Below are 19,018 nucleotides of genomic sequence, written 5' to 3' on the forward strand. Positions count from 1 at the left end.
TGTTCCACGTTAGTTAAGTGATTGTTGTGGCTTCTTCAGTTCGTCCTTAAAAATTCGATGGTTAAAGAGTTTAGATTCACAAAATGTAAATAAAAAGGTAACTAAAATTTTAATGAGGAAAGGAAAAGCTTATGAAAATTGGATAGTTTCCAATCTAAGGTCTATTGAGTGACCTAAAGTCTGGCTACTCGACCATAGAAGATTTTTAAAATAGAATCGGAATAATAGAACTAAGAAAAGTTAATCGATTTGTCGCTGAAATGGTGACTTTGTGTTCATTGTTCTATTAGCATTTTAACGGAACCCCAAAAAGTCGAGGATTATTGGAATTATTAGGAAAATTTTACAATTCTATTTTTTCGTTGCGAACCCAAAAAGCTGAACGGAAGTTGCTTGTGTGGTTAATTGGACAAAGCAACTCACGGATCAAATAGCACAACTCTGATTTCTCTAAAAAGCTACTCTGTAAGCGTAAACTAATTGCCGATTCATTAAGAAGTGTTTGATCTTCACAGTACCAATGATCCCTGCTGGTTTCCGTCAAAATGTTCCAAGAACAAAACTTTGAAACAAAGAAAATCCGGTTCCACTAACTCATTATCAATTATCAATTCCTTAGTATAAAAAATCTATTTCGAAAAAGTATGGTATTAGATTCCAGACGGAAAGTTCTTTTAGTTATATAAAAATGTCAAGTACCAAAATATTTAGCGTTAGAAACGTAACTAAGTTTCTACTCATAAATGCCTATTCGGATTTCTGATCACCCTCCTCCCAGTAACTAGTAAAAATAAGATTGCGTTGGGTCTACTTACAGGGAGACAAAGGTGAAATTCAGCATATTTTCTCATTTGAAAGTTTTGCGGTTTTTGATTGATTCCAAGAAAAGTTCGTTGAACAAGTGAAGATTTTAATTTTTTGAATTTTGATTAGACACGCGCACAAAACAAGGATGAATAAAATAAAAAATCTAGATTTTCATTTGTTAAATAAATTTTTTGTGGAATCATTTACAAACCAAAACAAATGGCAAAACAGAAAACATGACGAATTACACTTTTCTCTCCCTGTAACTCGTAAAATAACTGCCAAAAAACAAGTAAGGGCCGAAGAACTGGCAATAACTCTTTTGAAAACGCCATTATCGCCAATCGCGAAAGTTTGACTGAGTTGTCCATGTCCTCCTATGGAAACTTAATAAAGCTTTTTCGGATAGATGATCCATCCTTAGTGTTCCAGGAATTAATATAGAAAATATTGAAAAGATTGTGAAATCATAGTATGTTCTGCAGCTAAAACACACAATATACATGCAACATTAAGCGGCACCTGACAGTACCCTAGTCACTAAAGTTCTCAAATTTGAAACTTGTCTAATTTTTCAAAGAAGGCCCTTCACAATAAAAATATAGGGCCCCTTCACGGAAAAAATTGGGGCCCCCAAATCGAAATCCCCCCAGTGCGAAACTCTTATAAAAGGCCCTGGTCTGAAAGTACCGTAACTTGAAACAACAACGGACAATTCTGTCCCACCATTCGCATGGCATTCGCTCATTATCTCCATTCATCCGTGTCCGTGTGTCCATAGTCACTGTACGCGAGTGTGAAGAGTAATGGAACCTTGCGACTGTTATCGTCTCGAGGGTAACAAAATATCAGTTTTCGAACTCAATCATGTTCGGAGCGATAGCGGAGGACTTGACGCAGTCTAACTCCCAAAAAAAGAACGAAGGAACTTTTTTGAGACGCGTTAACTATGCATAGCCGAACATTTCAGTTTCTACCCTTTGGTCACAAAACCTATTTCATAATATTCTTTAAATACGAACAAAACGAGCTATCACTCGACTATGTAGGTTTAAAATTACCGGAGATACATCGGTTTGAAATTGGTCACTTTCCATACTAAATACACAAAATTGACTTTTTCCAAACAATCAAAATCTTTCAACTTACTCTGTATGTTTCTTAGTCAAGTGCGAGTTGTCCAAAAAAGCCGTTTCGCTCATATTGAATGTAAAAAGCGATATTATGGTTGATTATCGTAGATGTATCAACCAGTAACTCAAGTCGCGATGTTGCCAAGCTGGGATCGGCCTGGTTTGGTCTAGGGGGCCAACGTTGCCTAACACTTCTTTTCGCTCTATGAAATTTTGATTTTTGAAAATTTATTTAAAAATATAAAACGAAATATTTTTGACATGGTTCCATGTGCGAAATAATTCCGAATGGTGTCTATTTTATGCTAAAAATAAAAAACATTAATTACTTTAAAAAAAGCATTTACCGGATTTTCCAAGTTTGCACATTTTGCTATCACTCGACTATGTAGCTTTAAAATTACCGGAGATACATCGTTTTGAAATTGGCACTTTTCATAGAAAATACACCAAATTGACTTTTCACAAACAATCAAAATCTTTCAACTTACTCTGTATGTTTCTATCTGTCTATCTGTCTATCTATCTATCGACGGACAATCTCGGAAACTAGTCAGCCAATCTCCATGAAATTTTGCAGGAACCTCAGGGTGGCAGATAGAGAATTACTTTCTTCGAAAGGACCAATATTTTTTTGGGTTATGAAAGATAGAGACTTACTTTCTTCGGCAAAGTCTCAGAGTTTTACGAGTAGAACAGAGGGGCATATGTGAAAAATGTCGAAAGTTGGAAATGGGTGGGTCAATTGGGGTTTTGGAGATATTTCTTGAATGGTGGCATATAGAGAATTACTTTCTTCGCAAATTTTCGATTTTCGTCAAATTTTCGATCTTCGTCAAATTTTCGATCTTCGTCAAATTTTCAAATTTCGTCGAATTTTCGAATTTCGTCAAATTTTCGAATTTCGTAAAATTTTCGATTTTCGTCAAATTTTCGAATTTCGTCAAATTTCGTCAAATTTTCGATTTTCGTCAAATTTTCAATTTTCGACAAATTTTTGAATTTCGTCAAATTTTTAAATTTCGCCAAATTTTCGAATTTCTGTTATAAACTGTTATAAAAAGCAGTGTTCTAAAACTTCTAAAACGACTGATATCCCAACAAAAATCTCTTCGAGAAAAGTGTGACGCAGTCTTTGAAGTACAATTTCTAAAATGAATGATATCGCTAGAGTTGACGCTTTCAGCTTCGTTACGCAAAAATTAAATTTTACACCCAATTTTAGTTCAAACAAGCTGGCTGGCTTTACCAAAAAAAAATTTGACTGGAAACAACCAAAATTTTACCAAAAAAGTCTGCGTCGCAAAGTGGCAGATGCTCATGGACAAACCTACGAGAACTTTAATCTGCCACTTTGCAACGCAGAATTTTTTTGGTAATTTTTTTTCTGAGTTCCTCGATGTATCGATGTTTGGGATAAGTGGAATTGTTGTTGAAATATTATGGAAGAACTGTTTTCTTGAAAAAAATAATAAACAAAATGGCGGCGGTATTCATGTTCAAAGAAAAAGTGTCCTGGAAAATTCCTCAACTTTATGGACTGATAACTTCGCCAAATCTTAGTCACTTTTGATAAGTAAAATTGATTTGGAAGGATATAAGTAAACTCTTTCACTATTTTGACCGTTAATTTAAAAAAACGATTTTTTGGCGGAAATGCTTTTATTTGAATGTGTGCATGTTTCCGGTAAAATAAAATAGTGATAAAGTCACCACTATTGAGGACCTTTAAAATGGCATCGTTGGTTAAAGTTGATTGGCATAGTCTGTTACCTCGTGGTGTGGGACATAATCGCTACAATTGTCTTCGTCGTCATTTGACGGACAGTCGTTCGGACAGCCTTTCACCAGCAAACTTCGAAGAATTTTTTGAAAATGGTTTCGGCTTCTATAAGGGTGAAATACCTTTCTAGGCACATATAAAAAAGTCCAATAGAAAATGCGTTCGATTTCGGCAGCCTGTTTTTTAAAAGAATCTCTCTATTTGATTAACCCTGTTTCGATTCGACGTATTTAGTACACCCATGATAGTATGAAGAATGTTAATGATTTGAATTTAATTTTGGGCAAATTTATTATTCAGATTGTTGGACTTGATCTTGAGATGAGATTAAGATCTCAATCTCAACCCAATTCTCAATTTTAGTGATCTTGAGTTGAGGGTGAGTTGTGCTAAAGTAATACACATCGTTTATCATCTAATTTTTTGAAGTTAATTTTTGCCCCGGGAGTACTCGACCTCAGCTTTCCAACGAGCCCATAAACGCCCGTGTCCTCGACACCTTACGGAAATGAAATCCGGACTACGAAACCCCATTTTTCGACTTTTGGCCGGTTACAACCAGCCAGGTATGGAAGATCAAAAATATCTGAGACTGGTTTTAAGGCCTAAGCACCAAGGCCTAACTAAACATTACATATAAAAAAGTCCCAGAATAAATAGCAGCGATTTCGGTCAGACGAAATTCAAAAGAATCCCTCGTTATGATTTGATGATGATTTTATTGTGGTGATAATTGTTAGTGTTTTATTCGCTGAGAAACGTATTTTATTCAGCCAATATTGGCGGTGGCAGGCAAATGGAAATAAAAGTTCGAAAACAAGAAATTTTAATAAAAATTAAAATTCATCGAAGTCGCTCAGCATCATAACAATTAATAGCCCATTTCCTATCAGAGCTTATCAGCGATGATAAATTTAACACGTCGCTAAGCTGCAAAAGGCTATCGTCGATGCTACTATAAAGTTACCGAGATAAATTTAACTGACCGCTGTTAAATTTATCAGTGCCGATAAACTCTGATAGGAATTGCGCTAAGGGGCCGTTCATAAATTACTACCCTACTTCCTTGGATGCTACTACCTAAAGGTGAGCACGTTATTTTTAGCAGATCGTGTGTCGTCCCCAAATCTCAAAGATATGATAACAGATGGCGTTGCTTCCACCCAACGGACGCCATCTGTTATCAACTCTCTGCATCTATGTTTTCAAAGCTGAATTGAATTGACGCCATAGAACTAGTCCCTTTTCGCTGAATGCGCCATCATAGTTGTATACGCTTCAGAAAGTCGTTGATACTTAACTTGTCGTCGAACATCCGGTGCAAGAATTCGCAGACCGAAGTTGAAATGAGCGTTTACCTGCACGTGTCGGGGATCCATTCAGTTTATTCTCATGAAAACTTCTTTTGACGTCTCCTTCTTTTCGGACTTGTCCTACTCTGGAGAAATTTTTTTCACTTGATGTCTTTGCTGCTGGGACTGCTAATATGATGTAGAAAACCATTCCAATATCCGAAGACTACGTTGTTCCCTGCCGGTAGAAAGCTCTACAAGAAAGCAGGGAGAAAGACAACAGAAATAAGGAAAAAGGCAGATTTTAGTCTGGTCATTTGAAAGAGAAGGAAACGTCAGTTTTAGTATCGGAAGTGATTCTGTGAACGGAGGAACGATGAGTCGATGACAAAGATTTGGTTGGTCCAGATAATAGAAGTGACATATGTTCTAAGAATGTGGCCGTAGTCAGCTCATCGGAATGCAGATTGGACACAGCCCAGTGCAATATGTTGTAAGAAATCTCGAAGTGTTGTTGGTTTGACAATACGAAGGAAGATTCGATTGAAAAGTGAGTTGGGGGCACCCTCTGGCAGAAAATCAGATGATCAATGTTAGACATGAGGAAAATAAAGTGATTGTTGAACAAGAGACAGCATCCTAACGCCCCTAGCATGTTCTAGTATTTGGGGAACACTCCCTCTTCCCTAACGTGGGTGTGTGCATAATTCATCATTGGCCTCTCAACGACCATATCATGTGCTGTATTTTACTACGAACGAGAATGAATAAATTGTTTTTCGATAATTTTCTACGACGCAAGATAAGAATTCAAAGAAATAAATGGACAGCAGAATCCGCTCAATATAAAAAGCGCCGATAAAAACGCCTGCGTTAGTCACACTGTTTGTTCACCAGTTGAGTTATGTTGTTGAAGTTATTGATTGTATTGGTAAGTTGCAAAGACCTTCTTTGCAACGCAGCAGCAGAGGCCTACTATCATGAATTTGAAGATGGTAAACCGGAAATTGTCAACGTTGATTTGGTGCATGACGTTAAGATTGGAGACAGCTTTGCAATTGATTGCTTAGCAACTGAAGATCCTGTACAGTACAAATGGTCCAAGGAGCAACAAGACATCGTGAATACAGATCGCTTTACAGTTTTTGCGGAAAATGGAACGATGCGAGTGATTCGTGTGGATGAGGCGGACAGTGGAGTGTACACATGCGCAGCTAGTAACAGTTTCGGTTCGAGCGAACAAAACTTTACAGTCAATGTGTTGGTACCGCCAAATATAGATGAATTCGAGAACATTTCGATTGTCGTGGGTACGGAAGGTATACTAACATGCAAGGCATCGGGACGTCCTGCACCTTTCGTTACGTTTAGTTGGTATGGTTGGAAATTTACGACTCCAGAAAGTAGTCCCTTCAGGGATGTTATACCGGCTCAAGTGGCGAACGAAGAATTGGGACAAACAATTGCTACACTTAATTTCACGGGAGCAATGCGCTCGTACTACGGAGAGTATGAATGTTTGGCCGAAAATCAGATCGATTCAGCCAAACAAATTGCTTACGTTACAATCGAGTATCCGCCCGATTTTAATTACATGGGAAATCCATCGCCCGCTTACAGCTTTCATCGTCGTCCCGTTAACGTAACTTGTGTGGCAAGAGCTCTTCCCGAAGCAACTATCGCTTGGTATTGGAACGAAAAACTTATCAGTGACCTTGATCCGTTCTTTGAAGTCATCAACAGTGGATCGGAAAGTATGTTGGTGGTTGAGCCGGTCGATGATAGTTATTTTACCACCTACAAATGTGTCGCTTCGAATAAACACGGTGAAGCTGAACGCATCATGGAAGTGCGAGAAGCTCAGTCCCCAGAAGTTATGGCTGACGTTATGGTTCGACGGTGGTCGATCGATTGGATTGCTTTCGAAATAACGGCTTCACCGACGGGAACCCCGGCTGAATTTTACAAATATCAATACAAGGAAGACGCAGAATTGGATTGGATAGATTCGGTTAATGTCACCAGGGTAGTGGGACCAGTAACAACGGTTATGGTTCAAGGTTTGAAAGCGAACACCAAATATAATTTTAGGTAAAATGAAAGAGAAGAAATATCGAGAACTTTCCCGGGTGATTCCATTCGATAAATTTTGTAGATTTTATGCTGAAAACGAGATCGGAACCAGCCCGTTCATAGAATTAAGTGAACAGACCATGTGTCAATACAGATATGAAGAGCCAAAGATTCTGAACAAAATCAGTGAAGACCGTGCCTTCGAAGAAGTTGAATTCATTGAATCACCTTACACCGATAAATTTGAAATGATTTGGGAGCCAATTATAGAACCGTGCGAAGAGATAGTCCAATACTCGGTCGAATATTGTTTGGTAAGAATGCAGAGAATTGCTAGCAGCACTGCACCGGTCCGCAGCCGTGTAGTGCTGTTAACACTTCTCTGCGAAGTGTTGTAGAAAATTGCTCTTTGTAAAACGGAATATTTTTCGCAGGCCTCGCTGATGGATTTTAGGTCGTTCTCAATTTATGAAGGGGAGTGTAGGTATATTTACGGGATAACCAGTACCAATTATGTCATCGGAAACTTAACCACTGACAGCTATTACGCTATTAGACTCACTGGAGTAAGACTTTCAACTTCATACCATTTGATGAGAACTGCAAGAGGTAATTTTTGGCTCAAATACATCAGGGGCTGTCCATAAATAACAATAGCAAGGGGATGTGTAAGAAGGGGCTGGGCGTATACAATTTGAAAGGAACTGTCTCCATCTTTCCACCTGTCAATGGAATGATAGAATGCTGTTATACTGACGCATTACATTTATAGCCAATCATTCGTTGCCTGTCGAGTGAAGATGCTCTCTCCGATCAATTCCCTGTTAATCGAGTCCACAACCATAATCTGCATAAAGATTTGTTTCATACCTGCCCAGCACTTGATGGTTGTACTTCTCTTTCTGCTAGTACTTGCCATGCTATAAATGATATCGAATCTGTGTTGTCGCAGGTACACTCAATGACAACACTAAATTTAAAGCGCCACATCCCATCAAAGAACTTTTCATTCTGGGATACCAGGCAGTGCAGTGCAGAGTCCGTAGACTTATCCATTTGGTAGGCATGATAGTTAACAGTGGAAAGTCAGTGGAATATCTTCTATAGTTTAAGTGTCTATGGGCCTCTCCTAATTGGGTTAAGCCAAACTTTAGTAGTTAGTAGTAGCAGTTGTCGGTGTCAGAGCGAAGAGAAGTCCAATTTCGAGTTTTTGATGGACTTCATTTATGGACAGCATCTCACCTAGTTTTAGCGTTGTTACACCTAACTTCTATCCTAACTTTAGATCCAATAACTGGTGGAGATCCTCGGTTAAAAATTTATCCGACTTATAGCTTACATAGCATTGCAGTCGGTACGTTCTTCAATTTTACTTGTAAGTCCAAAGTGGATACAATTACTAATCTAATCTGGCGAAATACTTTCGACAATCCTATCAATGCCAAATCGTGAGTAGCGCCATCATAGGAAGCACACAGAGAGAAACTGAAGAAGAAATTTGATTTTTTCGTTCAATTTTAGATCGGATGACGTTATGTACACTGAAATTATAAATGACAGAGAAGTAATGTTGGTCATACCGTTCGTGAAACATGCAATGTCCGGGACCTACTATTGTGAGTCGGCTGCCGGATCAGAGACCATTGACACTTTTGTAAAAATTGAGACGTACAGTAAGTCAGATTGACTGGTTTTGCAGAGTACCAAGGACTCAAAAGATTCTAAATTATGGCAAATGTCTGTCTTTTAGCATTGATACGATCATCAGACGAATTGCAGTACAACTTTGGCGTTGCTGGGGAAGATGGTTACGTGAGTTGCAGCTTCTATAATGTTGATGATAACACGACTGTAGGTGGGTATCGTTCTTCTTCTTCTTCTTTTTCAGCCTGATTGCATCTCACCTATCTCCTTCTATTTTGAACGCTCCATTGCCACTTATTGCCAAGGGATCATTCATAAATTGCGTAATGATTTTCAGTGCTGTCATCAGAATGAAATCTTAAATACTTCGAGAAATATACGATCTGCGAAAGTGAGACTATGTTCAATACAGCTCCCTAGATTGGAGGATAGAGCATAGCTTCAACTTTAGATAGCACGAATTTCTCGAGTTTTTTACGATTTCATTTGGTTGACAGCACTGAGAACACGTTACGTAATTCATAAATGATTCCCTATGTCGGTGTCCCTACTCCATAACATCAAGGACTTCCGTTTGTTTCCTAATCCAGTAATCTCTCTGAGCATAATTCCAAGCATATTCCTCCGCTCCAGTCTAATTTCTTGAAAACACTCTCCAGATTCGGTTATCATTCAGACAATGAGAGAGACTTGGACTAATTTCCATTTCCATTTTCAGATTGGATGTTCGAGAACAATCCCATTGAACCTTCTGATCGCTACGAATACCGTATCGACGAGTACCCGGGTTTCACGACGTCATACGCTTTGCTTATTCATCATCTTACCGAGGCTGATGAAGGCTTTTACACCTGTCGTCAATCTGCCAATGAAAGACTGATGTACCACGAAGTCGTAGTGAAGCCAACAATTTTGAGTAATGCCACGGAGTATTCGGCTGTGGAGGGAGTCGACTTTGCTATTGATTGTCCGACACTGGGAAAACCTGCGCCAATTGTTAAATGGGTCGATCGATATGAAATCGACGTGACGACACGGGACAGTCGATTCTCGGTGGATCGTTCGGGTCAAATGAAAATACGACACATTGAAGAAGGGGATGAAGGAAGGTATACGTGTCAAGTTGTTAGTATTGCTGGTAGGGATGAGAAAACTGTTCAATTGAAAGTGGATCCAAGCGAAAAGAATCGAGGGAAAAGTGTACACGAATACTGCGTGTTCACTGCATTCATTTGTTTACTTTTGTATACTTTTCAATTAAAGTGATAAAAACTTAAGTTAACCATGCACGGCCAATTTCTTTGTTGCAACCCATTACAAACCTCAATAATCCCAAAATACCAGAATGGAATTCCACAGGTGGAAGTTGTGTGACCTCAGAAAAAGAAATTCCTTCTGAATCATGACCACTGATTTTGACGTGTGATAGGTTGTGCTCGTTTAGGAAAAGCGTTGTTCCTAACTTATTCGATTACAGTATTTGTACATTTTTCGTTAAAATTTTCGTTAAAATGAAAGTTGAGGTTAAGTGGCCTTCTGTGGATGAAATTTGACATTTCAAACCTATAGGTTTGTTCCAAGGCCATATGAAATGTCAAATTTCATCCACAGAACCATAACCTCAATAATATTTTCGTGTAAATCGCGTAGGCGACGTTGCTCGATTTGTATGAAATATCACGTAAGCGACGTTGCTGTGGATAAAATTGTCGTTGTTCGGGTTGTCAAAGTTTGTGTTTAGAGTTACTTGGAACAAACCTATTCAGCACAACAAAAATTTGATGTAAACACAATCGACGTAGCTTAAATATTGCGATGTAGCGTAACTCTTCCTTAACACAACGACGTATGCGAGGTTGCCAATTGTGACGCGAGATTCAAAAAATTTTCATTCATAAAAGCTTACCGCTGCTCTGAATCTATGCAACATCGACATGACATTTTGGTCACTGGAAAGACCACGACAGAGTAAAGGTCAATGAACGTCAACACAAGGTAAAGTCGAATGTCAAACTTTGTATGGAGCAAGGCTGTATACTTTGGGGAGGTCACGCAGATACAGATACGCGGGTGACACACCACAGTTGATGATAAAATGGCCGATTTCATACAAAAATGCAAAGTATATAAACAAACTGAAGGTAATGCAAATGCTCAGCGGATCACAAATTTTACGGAACCCAAGTTTCGGGTGAATATAAGACTTGTTATGTTGCTTGCGTGACGTTTGGCGTTTTAATGTTGGTAGAAATGTGTTGCTCTGCATACAATTTTTTGTGTCTTTATAGCAACCTAACAAAGTGAATGTAACTAGTGGCCAACATTGTAAAAATTATATTCACCCGAAAGTAGGGTTCCGTGAGTTTTTGTGGATTTGCATTACCTTCAGTATGTTTATATACTTTGCAAAAATGCACCTACTCTGATGATTCTCGTCGTCTTGATGATGTGGTGAATTTTTTTACATGTAAAATCATCAGAAGTGGTGTGTTCCCGCGTATCTAATAAAATGGCGGTCTGCGTGACCTCCTCAAAGTATACAGCCTTGGTATGGAGGACATCAATGAATATACAGCATTCGACCATACCTTGTGTTGACGTTCATTGCTCTGCATTTCAGTTTTTTTCGTTGTTCTTTTGTTCAACAAAAACGACATAAACCATCGATTTTTATGTCTGGAAATATTTATTCATTCTCTAAATTCGAGAGCATCTGTAAAATGTTCAATAATATTCCTTCGTCTCTACTAGTAGCATAGGTTCGAACTGATAATATTTAATTTGTCGGTAATAAATCGTAACGGCAATGGTCAAGCAGACAGAATAAATGTACGCAGCTGCAAAAACAAAACGAAAAATCGTAAAAAATCGCTTCTTTTTGTGGAGCATCCCAATTTTACCTGATTGCATGAAAATATAGCTCGCTTCTTCCTTCATAATTGCTTGGAGAGTTCTAATTATGGAATGGGTCATAAATACCATGACAACGAAACTGCATAGAAGCCATGGAGAGATGAAAGCCGCCGATTTCTGACAGACACATGAAATGATTCAAAGAGTAAATAAAAGCTTGATTCCAATTTAAGCGCGCAATTCAGCAAGAGTGTAAACTTTCGGAAGGTCACGCAGATCGCTTCGATCAAGGTAAATATACATTCTGAAGGTAACGCAAATCCTCAGGGAATAGCAAGAAATGCGGACCCCAAGTTCCGGGTGAATATAAGATTTGTTATGTTGCATCCGTGACGTTTGGCGCGATAATGTTGTTGGAAGTGTGTTGTATAGTATTGAGTTGTGGCATGTGTTGCAACCTGACAAAGTAAATTTGACTTGTGTCCAACATTATAAAAACTATATTCACCCGAAAGTTGGGGTCCGTGTGTTCTCGCGGATTTGCGTTACCTTCAGTGTCTATATACTTTGGCTTCTACATACAGAGAAATTCACCAAAATTGAGTGTGTATGCCGAGGTGAATTTTTAGTATGGAAAGTGATGCGTCATTCGCTTATCCCCAAAGCTTACAGCCTTGCAATTCGGTCGAAATATTGCTAACCTTGTAAATTCCATATAACAGTAGACCATTAGTGATTGTCGGTATGCTCATACATATGACAAATAGAAGAACTAAGACATAAAATGAGTAAGATAATAATTTCAACTAAAATTGGTCTATATTTAGAATGAATTGTTAAGGCGTCGGACACTTTTTTGAATGAAGATATTTTACCGCCGAAGTGAACACAGCAAACATTCATTCCAGTATAGTAGCGGAGTGTCACAGTTGTGTCGAAATATTTTCTGTGTTTTGGTCGCGACAAAACAAAAAAAAAACTTTTGGTTTTTGCATCGAGTAAAAAGTGTTTAGTGTTCAAATATGCCTTGGCGACCTAAAGAGACTATGCCCGAATACAATGGAAAGTATCAGAGGTGAGTTCCTTTAAATTTTTTCGTTGAATTTTTGTGATAAATTTTTGCATACATTTTCGGGAAACTGTCCTGTCATTTCCCAATGACGGGCCTTAGCATGGATCGCACAACACTCACTTTAGAAATCGGACCATCCGTTTACATGGCACTTAAGGTGCCAGCGCAGTTCACCGTTTTGGGTCTCCGTTTAGACAATGCGCATGTGCACAGAGAGAATTCTCTCTGTGCGCATGCGCAATATCTAAACGGAGACCCAAAACAGTGACGGTATTTTTTTTGGCATATCTTTTAGCATATCTTTTCAAAAAAAATTTTGGGTTCCAAAAATTATTTTTGTTTCCAAAAAAAAGTTTTGTAAGTATATAAAGAATTTTGGTTTTCAAAAAAAAGTTTTGATTAAGTATATAAGGAGTTTGGTTGAAGAAAAAGTAACTAAAAAATACTTGTTTTTTCTACATATGAGAAAATATGGTAATAATTGATTGCAAAGAGAAATTTAGAAATGAAAACTAAAAGAAAATTGAGAAAATAGATAAAAGTGAATAAATGAAAGGGAATATTTTTAAGGGAAAGGATTGGTCTGAGCAATGGATCGGTGGTTGGATGTAATATTTTTTTTTGTTTTTTGTGTAAAATTGATTTCTAAAATTGAAAAGGAAATAATTTCCGTATAACACGTAAAAGAAAATTGAGAATGCAGATAATAGCTATTTTGCTAACATGTGCCTAAATGGAAATTTTGCGCAATAGATGTGACGATTGTCAATCCGAGGCGAAGCCGAGGTTGACAACACATCGTATGCGCAAAATTCCAGTTTAGGCACAAGTTAGCAACAAGATTTTATGTACTGTAGCAATTTTACACTTCATCGAATGCATATTTACGCACGCAAAATGAACATATGCGCACTACAGTGCATAAAAGTGATTAGATGCAAGGAAAAAATCATTTTCAGTTGAACCATCGAACTTTTATTGTCCAATTTGTTTTTATGTATATTTGCCGTCTATAATTTGGTTTTGTAAATTTAATTTTTATGAAAAACAAATTACACAGGCTAATTATTGGACGAGTCGAGAAAAAAAAAAATTAACTCCTAAGTTACCGACACCGTTCCGGCGCCCGGCTCGCATTGCGGCCCTCCGCTTCGCTCCGGGGCAATGGGCCGGATCGCTCGGCGTGTTAAAACACTTTTTATGTGCAATAAAAATTGGTATTCATTTCGTAAAAAGACGAACTAAACTCCTTTACGTTTTCGTAAAAGGATGAATTCCATAGGAACCAACAAAACGGCTTGAGTTGAACTTTCGAACTTCTAGATAGATAATCTTCAAATTGCAAATTTATAAAAAAAAATCCATGATTTCACTTTACTCTCTCAATCTGTTGTTTTCTGACTTTGATTTGAAGTTGTAGTTGTACCTTCGAACTTTTATTGGAAAGAATCGCCAGTGAAGAGAATATATTTGCACTCTCCAAAAAGCAACTTTTCCCAAAAAGTATTCGTGGTTATATTTCACTGTGCTCCACTGGCGATTCTTTCCAATAAAAGTTCGAAGGTACAACTACAACTTCAAATCAAAGTCAGAAAACAACAGATTGAGAGAGTAAAGTGAAATCATGGATTTTTTTTTTATAAATTTGCAATTTGAAGATTATCTATCTAGAAGTTCGAAAGTTCAACTCAAGCCGTTTTGTTGGTTCCTATGGAATTCATCCTTTTACGAAAACGTAAAGGAGTTTAGTTCGTCTTTTTACGAAATGAATACCAATTTTTATTGCACATAAAAAGTGTTTTAACACGCCGAGCGATCCGGCCCATTGCCCCGGAGCGAAGCGGAGGGCCGCAATGCGAGCCGGGCGCCGGAACGGTGTCGGTAACTTAGGAGTTAATTTTTTTTTTCTCGACTCGTCCAATAATTAGCCTGTGTAATTTGTTTTTCATAAAAATTAAATTTACAAAACCAAATTATAGACGGCAAATATACATAAAAACAAATTGGACAATAAAAGTTCGATGGTTCAACTGAAAATGATTTTTTCCTTGCATCTAATCACTTTTATGCACTGTAGTGCGCATATGTTCATTTTGCGTGCGTAAATATGCATTCGATGAAGTGTAAAATTGCTACAGTACATAAAATCTTGTTGCTAACTTGTGCCTAAACTGGAATTTTGCGCATACGATGTGTTGTCAACCTCGGCTTCGCCTCGGATTGACAATCGTCACATCTATTGCGCAAAATTTCCATTTAGGCACATGTTAGCAAAATAGCTATTATCTGCATTCTCAATTTTCTTTTACGTGTTATACGGAAATTATTTCCTTTTCAATTTTAGAAATCAATTTTACACAAAAAACAAAAAAAAATATTACATCCAACCACCGATCCATTGCTCAGACCAATCCTTTCCCTTAAAAATATTCCCTTTCATTTATTCACTTTTATCTATTTTCTCAATTTTCTTTTAGTTTTCATTTCTAAATTTCTCTTTGCAATCAATTATTACCATATTTTCTCATATGTAGAAAAAACAAGTATTTTTTAGTTACTTTTTCTTCAACCAAACTCCTTATATACTTAATCAAAACTTTTTTTTGAAAACCAAAATTCTTTATATACTTACAAAACTTTTTTTTGGAAACAAAAATAATTTTTGGAAACAAAAATTTTTTTTGAAAAGATATGCTAAAAGATATGCCAAAAAAAATACCGTAAAACAGTGAACTGCGATTGCAGCTTTAAACAAAAGCCAGTGAATCAAAACGTATTTTTAAGAGAAAACTATGTAAACCGTTTTCAATTTTGATCGTAAAGCACATACCGAACGAGCCAATCTTAATCTATGTCATTCAAACGCATTTTACCCCAGCGGAGAGATACCGCTTAACATTTCTTTGATGAAAAAACCGCAAACAATAGGTTTGTTCCAAGGCCATATGAATTGTCAAATTTCATCCACAGAGCCATAGCCTCAATAATATTTCTGTGTAAATCGCGTAAGCGACGTTGCTCGATTTGTATGAAATATCACGTAAGCGACGTTGCTGTGGATGAAATTGTCGTTGTTCGGGTTGTCAAAGTTCGTGTTTACTGTTACTTGGAACAAACCTACACAGTAGTGCGAGTCTTGCTTCACAGAATGGAAAATGTTAGTCTTAAAGATGAGTACACAGTTCGTGAAAAATGCATGCAAAATCGACCGCTGCAAAATGCTTGCAAGATATGACACAAAATGTATTAGCCAAATGTCAAATATTTTGCAAGAACAGTGTAAGCATCAGGTTTCACGGCAGAGGTTTACACCGAGCTTGCAAAATATTTGAGAGATAACTCATGCATTTTATGTCATATTTTGCATATGGGTCGATTTTTCACGCTTTTTTCACGATCTGTGTACTAGCCTTATTTACGAATTTCATTAAAGTTTGACGAAACAAAACACAGTAAATAGTATAAACGTACTGATTTGGAGATATTTTTATTTTGACAAGCGAAGGGTGTACAGCAATACAGTAGCCCAATTCCCATCAGAGCTGGTATATTTAACAGATTTCCGTTAATTTTGGTTAAATTTATCGATCGTTAAACTTTAACTAGTTCCGACACCACCTTTTGAGCTCGTTCAGAAACTCTTCGTTAAGTTTCACTGTTGACGATTTTGACACTTCTTGCATATAAAATATGTCAAAATCTTCACTTTGGGTAGCGAATTTTTAGTTCGTGAACGAGCCCTTTTGATCGAATAAATTTAACTGACAGTTGTTAAATTTACCAACGCCGATGCGAAAGTGACAGATGCGAAATTTTTCTTTTGTCAAATATCAAAAGAAAAAATTCGAATCTGTCACTTTCGCGTCGTTGCGTGCGATCGATAAATTTAACCGAATTTTACAATCTCTTCAAAATTATCAGCTCCGTTAACCTGTTACAGACGGTAGTATAATTATCGGGTATATTACTTCCATCGATCAAGTTATTAATCTGTTGATTTCAAATCTTGTACTTCAATTGTTTTAACATGCATTTTACTTTATAACGGACCATATTACCCAGAGCTTGTCACTATTTTTGTCGCCGTTATCGATAACAGATGAACACCCGTATGTAACAGGTTAAATGCTGACGGGAATTGGGCTAGTAATACAAACCCACAACTACAAAAATATCTCCAAACCAATACGTAGCAACGCCATAGTCATTGACCACCAGGGGGACAAGCACTGCGATGATTACCGAAAGGGTCGTAGGGTTCGAATAAAGCAAAAACTATGCAGATTGTTGAAACAATAAATATCACAGTTGCATTTGACACCACAAACCAATGCAAAATGGTCTTTGTCGTCGATTTCATTGCAAATTTTAAAGTACAACAACAACAAGTAACAAAACCTTCAACTCACAGTTGCAATAATGCCGTCTGTAAGACCGATATGCAACGACTGAACGGAGAAACACGATGCAGTGTGCAAATCGAGACCAATGGGATCAATGACATTATAGTCAACTAGTGGAGCCCGTCGCTTTTGGGCGATCTAAAAGTTAAACAATTTGAATTTCCTCGAATTTGAATTTGAATTTTAGTGGCAAATCGTAAACGTGCGTTTCGACACTGTAAACAACCATTTCATACAAAATAGTACGCTATCCACGCGCTTTGTGGCATGCTAGAAAGCGCTGCATAAAAAAACGGTCGAATCCGATATTTTGAATTTTCGTGTGGGAATTCGCATTCAAACGTTTATATCTCCGTTATTTTTAAATAATAAGAGCCAGATTTTGCTAGGTTTGCATCTTTTATGGAGTTTTATCGATTGGTCCACTCATTTTTGTGTTAAATAATTAGAAGAAAATTTTTACTCAACATTTCACACAAATGAGCATGCCAATCGATAAAAATCCATAAAATATGCAAACCTAGCAAAATCTGGCTCTTATTCTTTAAAAACCACGGAGATATCAACGTTTGAATGTGATTTCCCATACAAAAATTCAAAATATCGGATTCGACCGCATTTTTATGCAGCGCTACAAACCATATAACTAAAAGCGTCGATTTGGCAGCTGTCGACTATGATCACTTTAGCTTGAAGTGCTTTGAAGTAAGTTAAAATCAGGTTAGGAATGGCGAACACAGTGGCTGTAAAATAAAGACTTCCACAAAATTGACCGCATTTCCAAGAAAAAGTCTCTCAGTCTGATGTCAATTTATTGCGAGCAGGTTATGTCTCTATATGAGAGGAGAGGAGTTTCGGATTTTTCGCTTGATACACTGCAACTAGTGACAAGAGCGCATTTTTTCCTAAAGAAAAGTTGAAAGATAATGGTTTGTCTTACCTTCCCGCCCCTTTCCACTCTATTGACCGTGTGTTCGAATTTTTTTTTATTTTATTTTATCGTTCAAAGGAGGCGTTAATTAAATTAGGCAAATGTTTGAGACCGAAAACTGTTTGATCTGTCACTCGAGCGTGATCCATTTTTACTTTTTGCGTTGCGTGTAGTTTTTGAACGGCACCCGAAAACGTAGAAATTTTCAGTAAAATTGATTGATTGAATTCTTGTTGTAATGCAGCTAGTTTTTCAGCGCACAACCGTAGTGCAACTCGTGACCCATGGAACATTCCGGCATCCGATAAATTTGGTTCCAAGCCGATGCCAGTCTAGACGATCTGAGCTTTTCATCGAAATTGTTGTGAAGGAACTTACATCCGTATTCGCACATTGACCAAAATTTAGCCAGAAACGCTTCAAGGTAGCGCAGAAACGCAGATCGGCTCGGTTGCATTCGATTGCTTTCCAAATAGTAGTATCGTCCTTTCGGCTTCAAAACGCGATGAATTTCAGCCAGAGCCGCTTCGTTGTCGTTAATGCAGCACATGATCAACGTTCCGCAGACGATGTCAAAGGTATTGTCCTCGAAACAGGTCATATTCTCGGCATTGGCCACTTGACTGTCGACAACGCTGACCAGCGGATATTCTACGGACAATCTCTCGGCCGTCTCTTTGAGGAAGGGATTCAAGTCGATTGTAGTCAATTGGATGGGCAATTTGTAAAATTTGAAGTTGTCGCCAGTGCCTGGACCGATTTCTAAAACTTTGATTGCATGGTCGGCTTCTGTTGGCGGCATTTCCTTCAAATGCTTGTTCACCGAATCGAACAGTTTTCGCTTGGGTTCAACTAAAATTTTCGTGCACAATGTGCAAATCAGTCCGAAAATGTTTGAGTAGTACCATTGGCGAGTAATCGGGTGCAGCTGAAGCAACAAAATAATTGGCCATGTTAGCACCGTCAATATCATGAATGTTGTGCCCAGAAATATGACGTAGAGACGACGTAGTATTAAATCCATTTT

The 19,018-nt window shown here is 37.7% G+C and overlaps 1 protein-coding gene and 1 long non-coding RNA gene across 3 annotated transcripts in view; one reads left to right on the plus strand and one right to left on the minus strand.

Moving 5' to 3' along the window:
* Positions 1-5,880: 5,880 nt before the first annotated feature.
* The window catches only part of LOC119077315 (fasciclin-2-like), a 385,563-nt gene continuing 372,425 nt past the window's right edge, over positions 5,881-19,018 (plus strand). Inside the window, exons 1-7 of one of the 2 annotated variants that reach the window (XM_037184485.1) lie at positions 5,881-7,106; positions 7,171-7,402; positions 7,523-7,697; positions 8,374-8,536; positions 8,610-8,761; positions 8,839-8,943; positions 9,451-9,803. In XM_037184485.1, coding sequence (XP_037040380.1) covers positions 5,920-7,106; positions 7,171-7,402; positions 7,523-7,697; positions 8,374-8,536; positions 8,610-8,761; positions 8,839-8,943; positions 9,451-9,803 — 2,367 coding nt within the window. In that variant the 5' untranslated portion in view covers positions 5,881-5,919. Of the gene's footprint in view, positions 7,107-7,170; positions 7,403-7,522; positions 7,698-8,373; positions 8,537-8,609; positions 8,762-8,838; positions 8,944-9,450; positions 10,011-19,018 lie in introns of those variants that run through there. The other variant, XM_037184484.1, reaches the window with a different exon arrangement.
* LOC119077352 lies at positions 11,402-17,115 on the minus strand. Its single transcript, XR_005087775.1, has 4 exons — positions 16,900-17,115; positions 12,287-12,357; positions 11,633-11,762; positions 11,402-11,569 (listed from the first exon to the last, which is right to left on the minus strand). It is a non-coding gene; the product is annotated as an uncharacterized LOC119077352 (long non-coding RNA).

This window comes from Bradysia coprophila, unplaced genomic scaffold (assembly GCF_014529535.1).
Source record: "Bradysia coprophila strain Holo2 unplaced genomic scaffold, BU_Bcop_v1 contig_235, whole genome shotgun sequence".
Lineage (NCBI taxonomy): Eukaryota > Metazoa > Arthropoda > Insecta > Diptera > Sciaridae > Bradysia > Bradysia coprophila.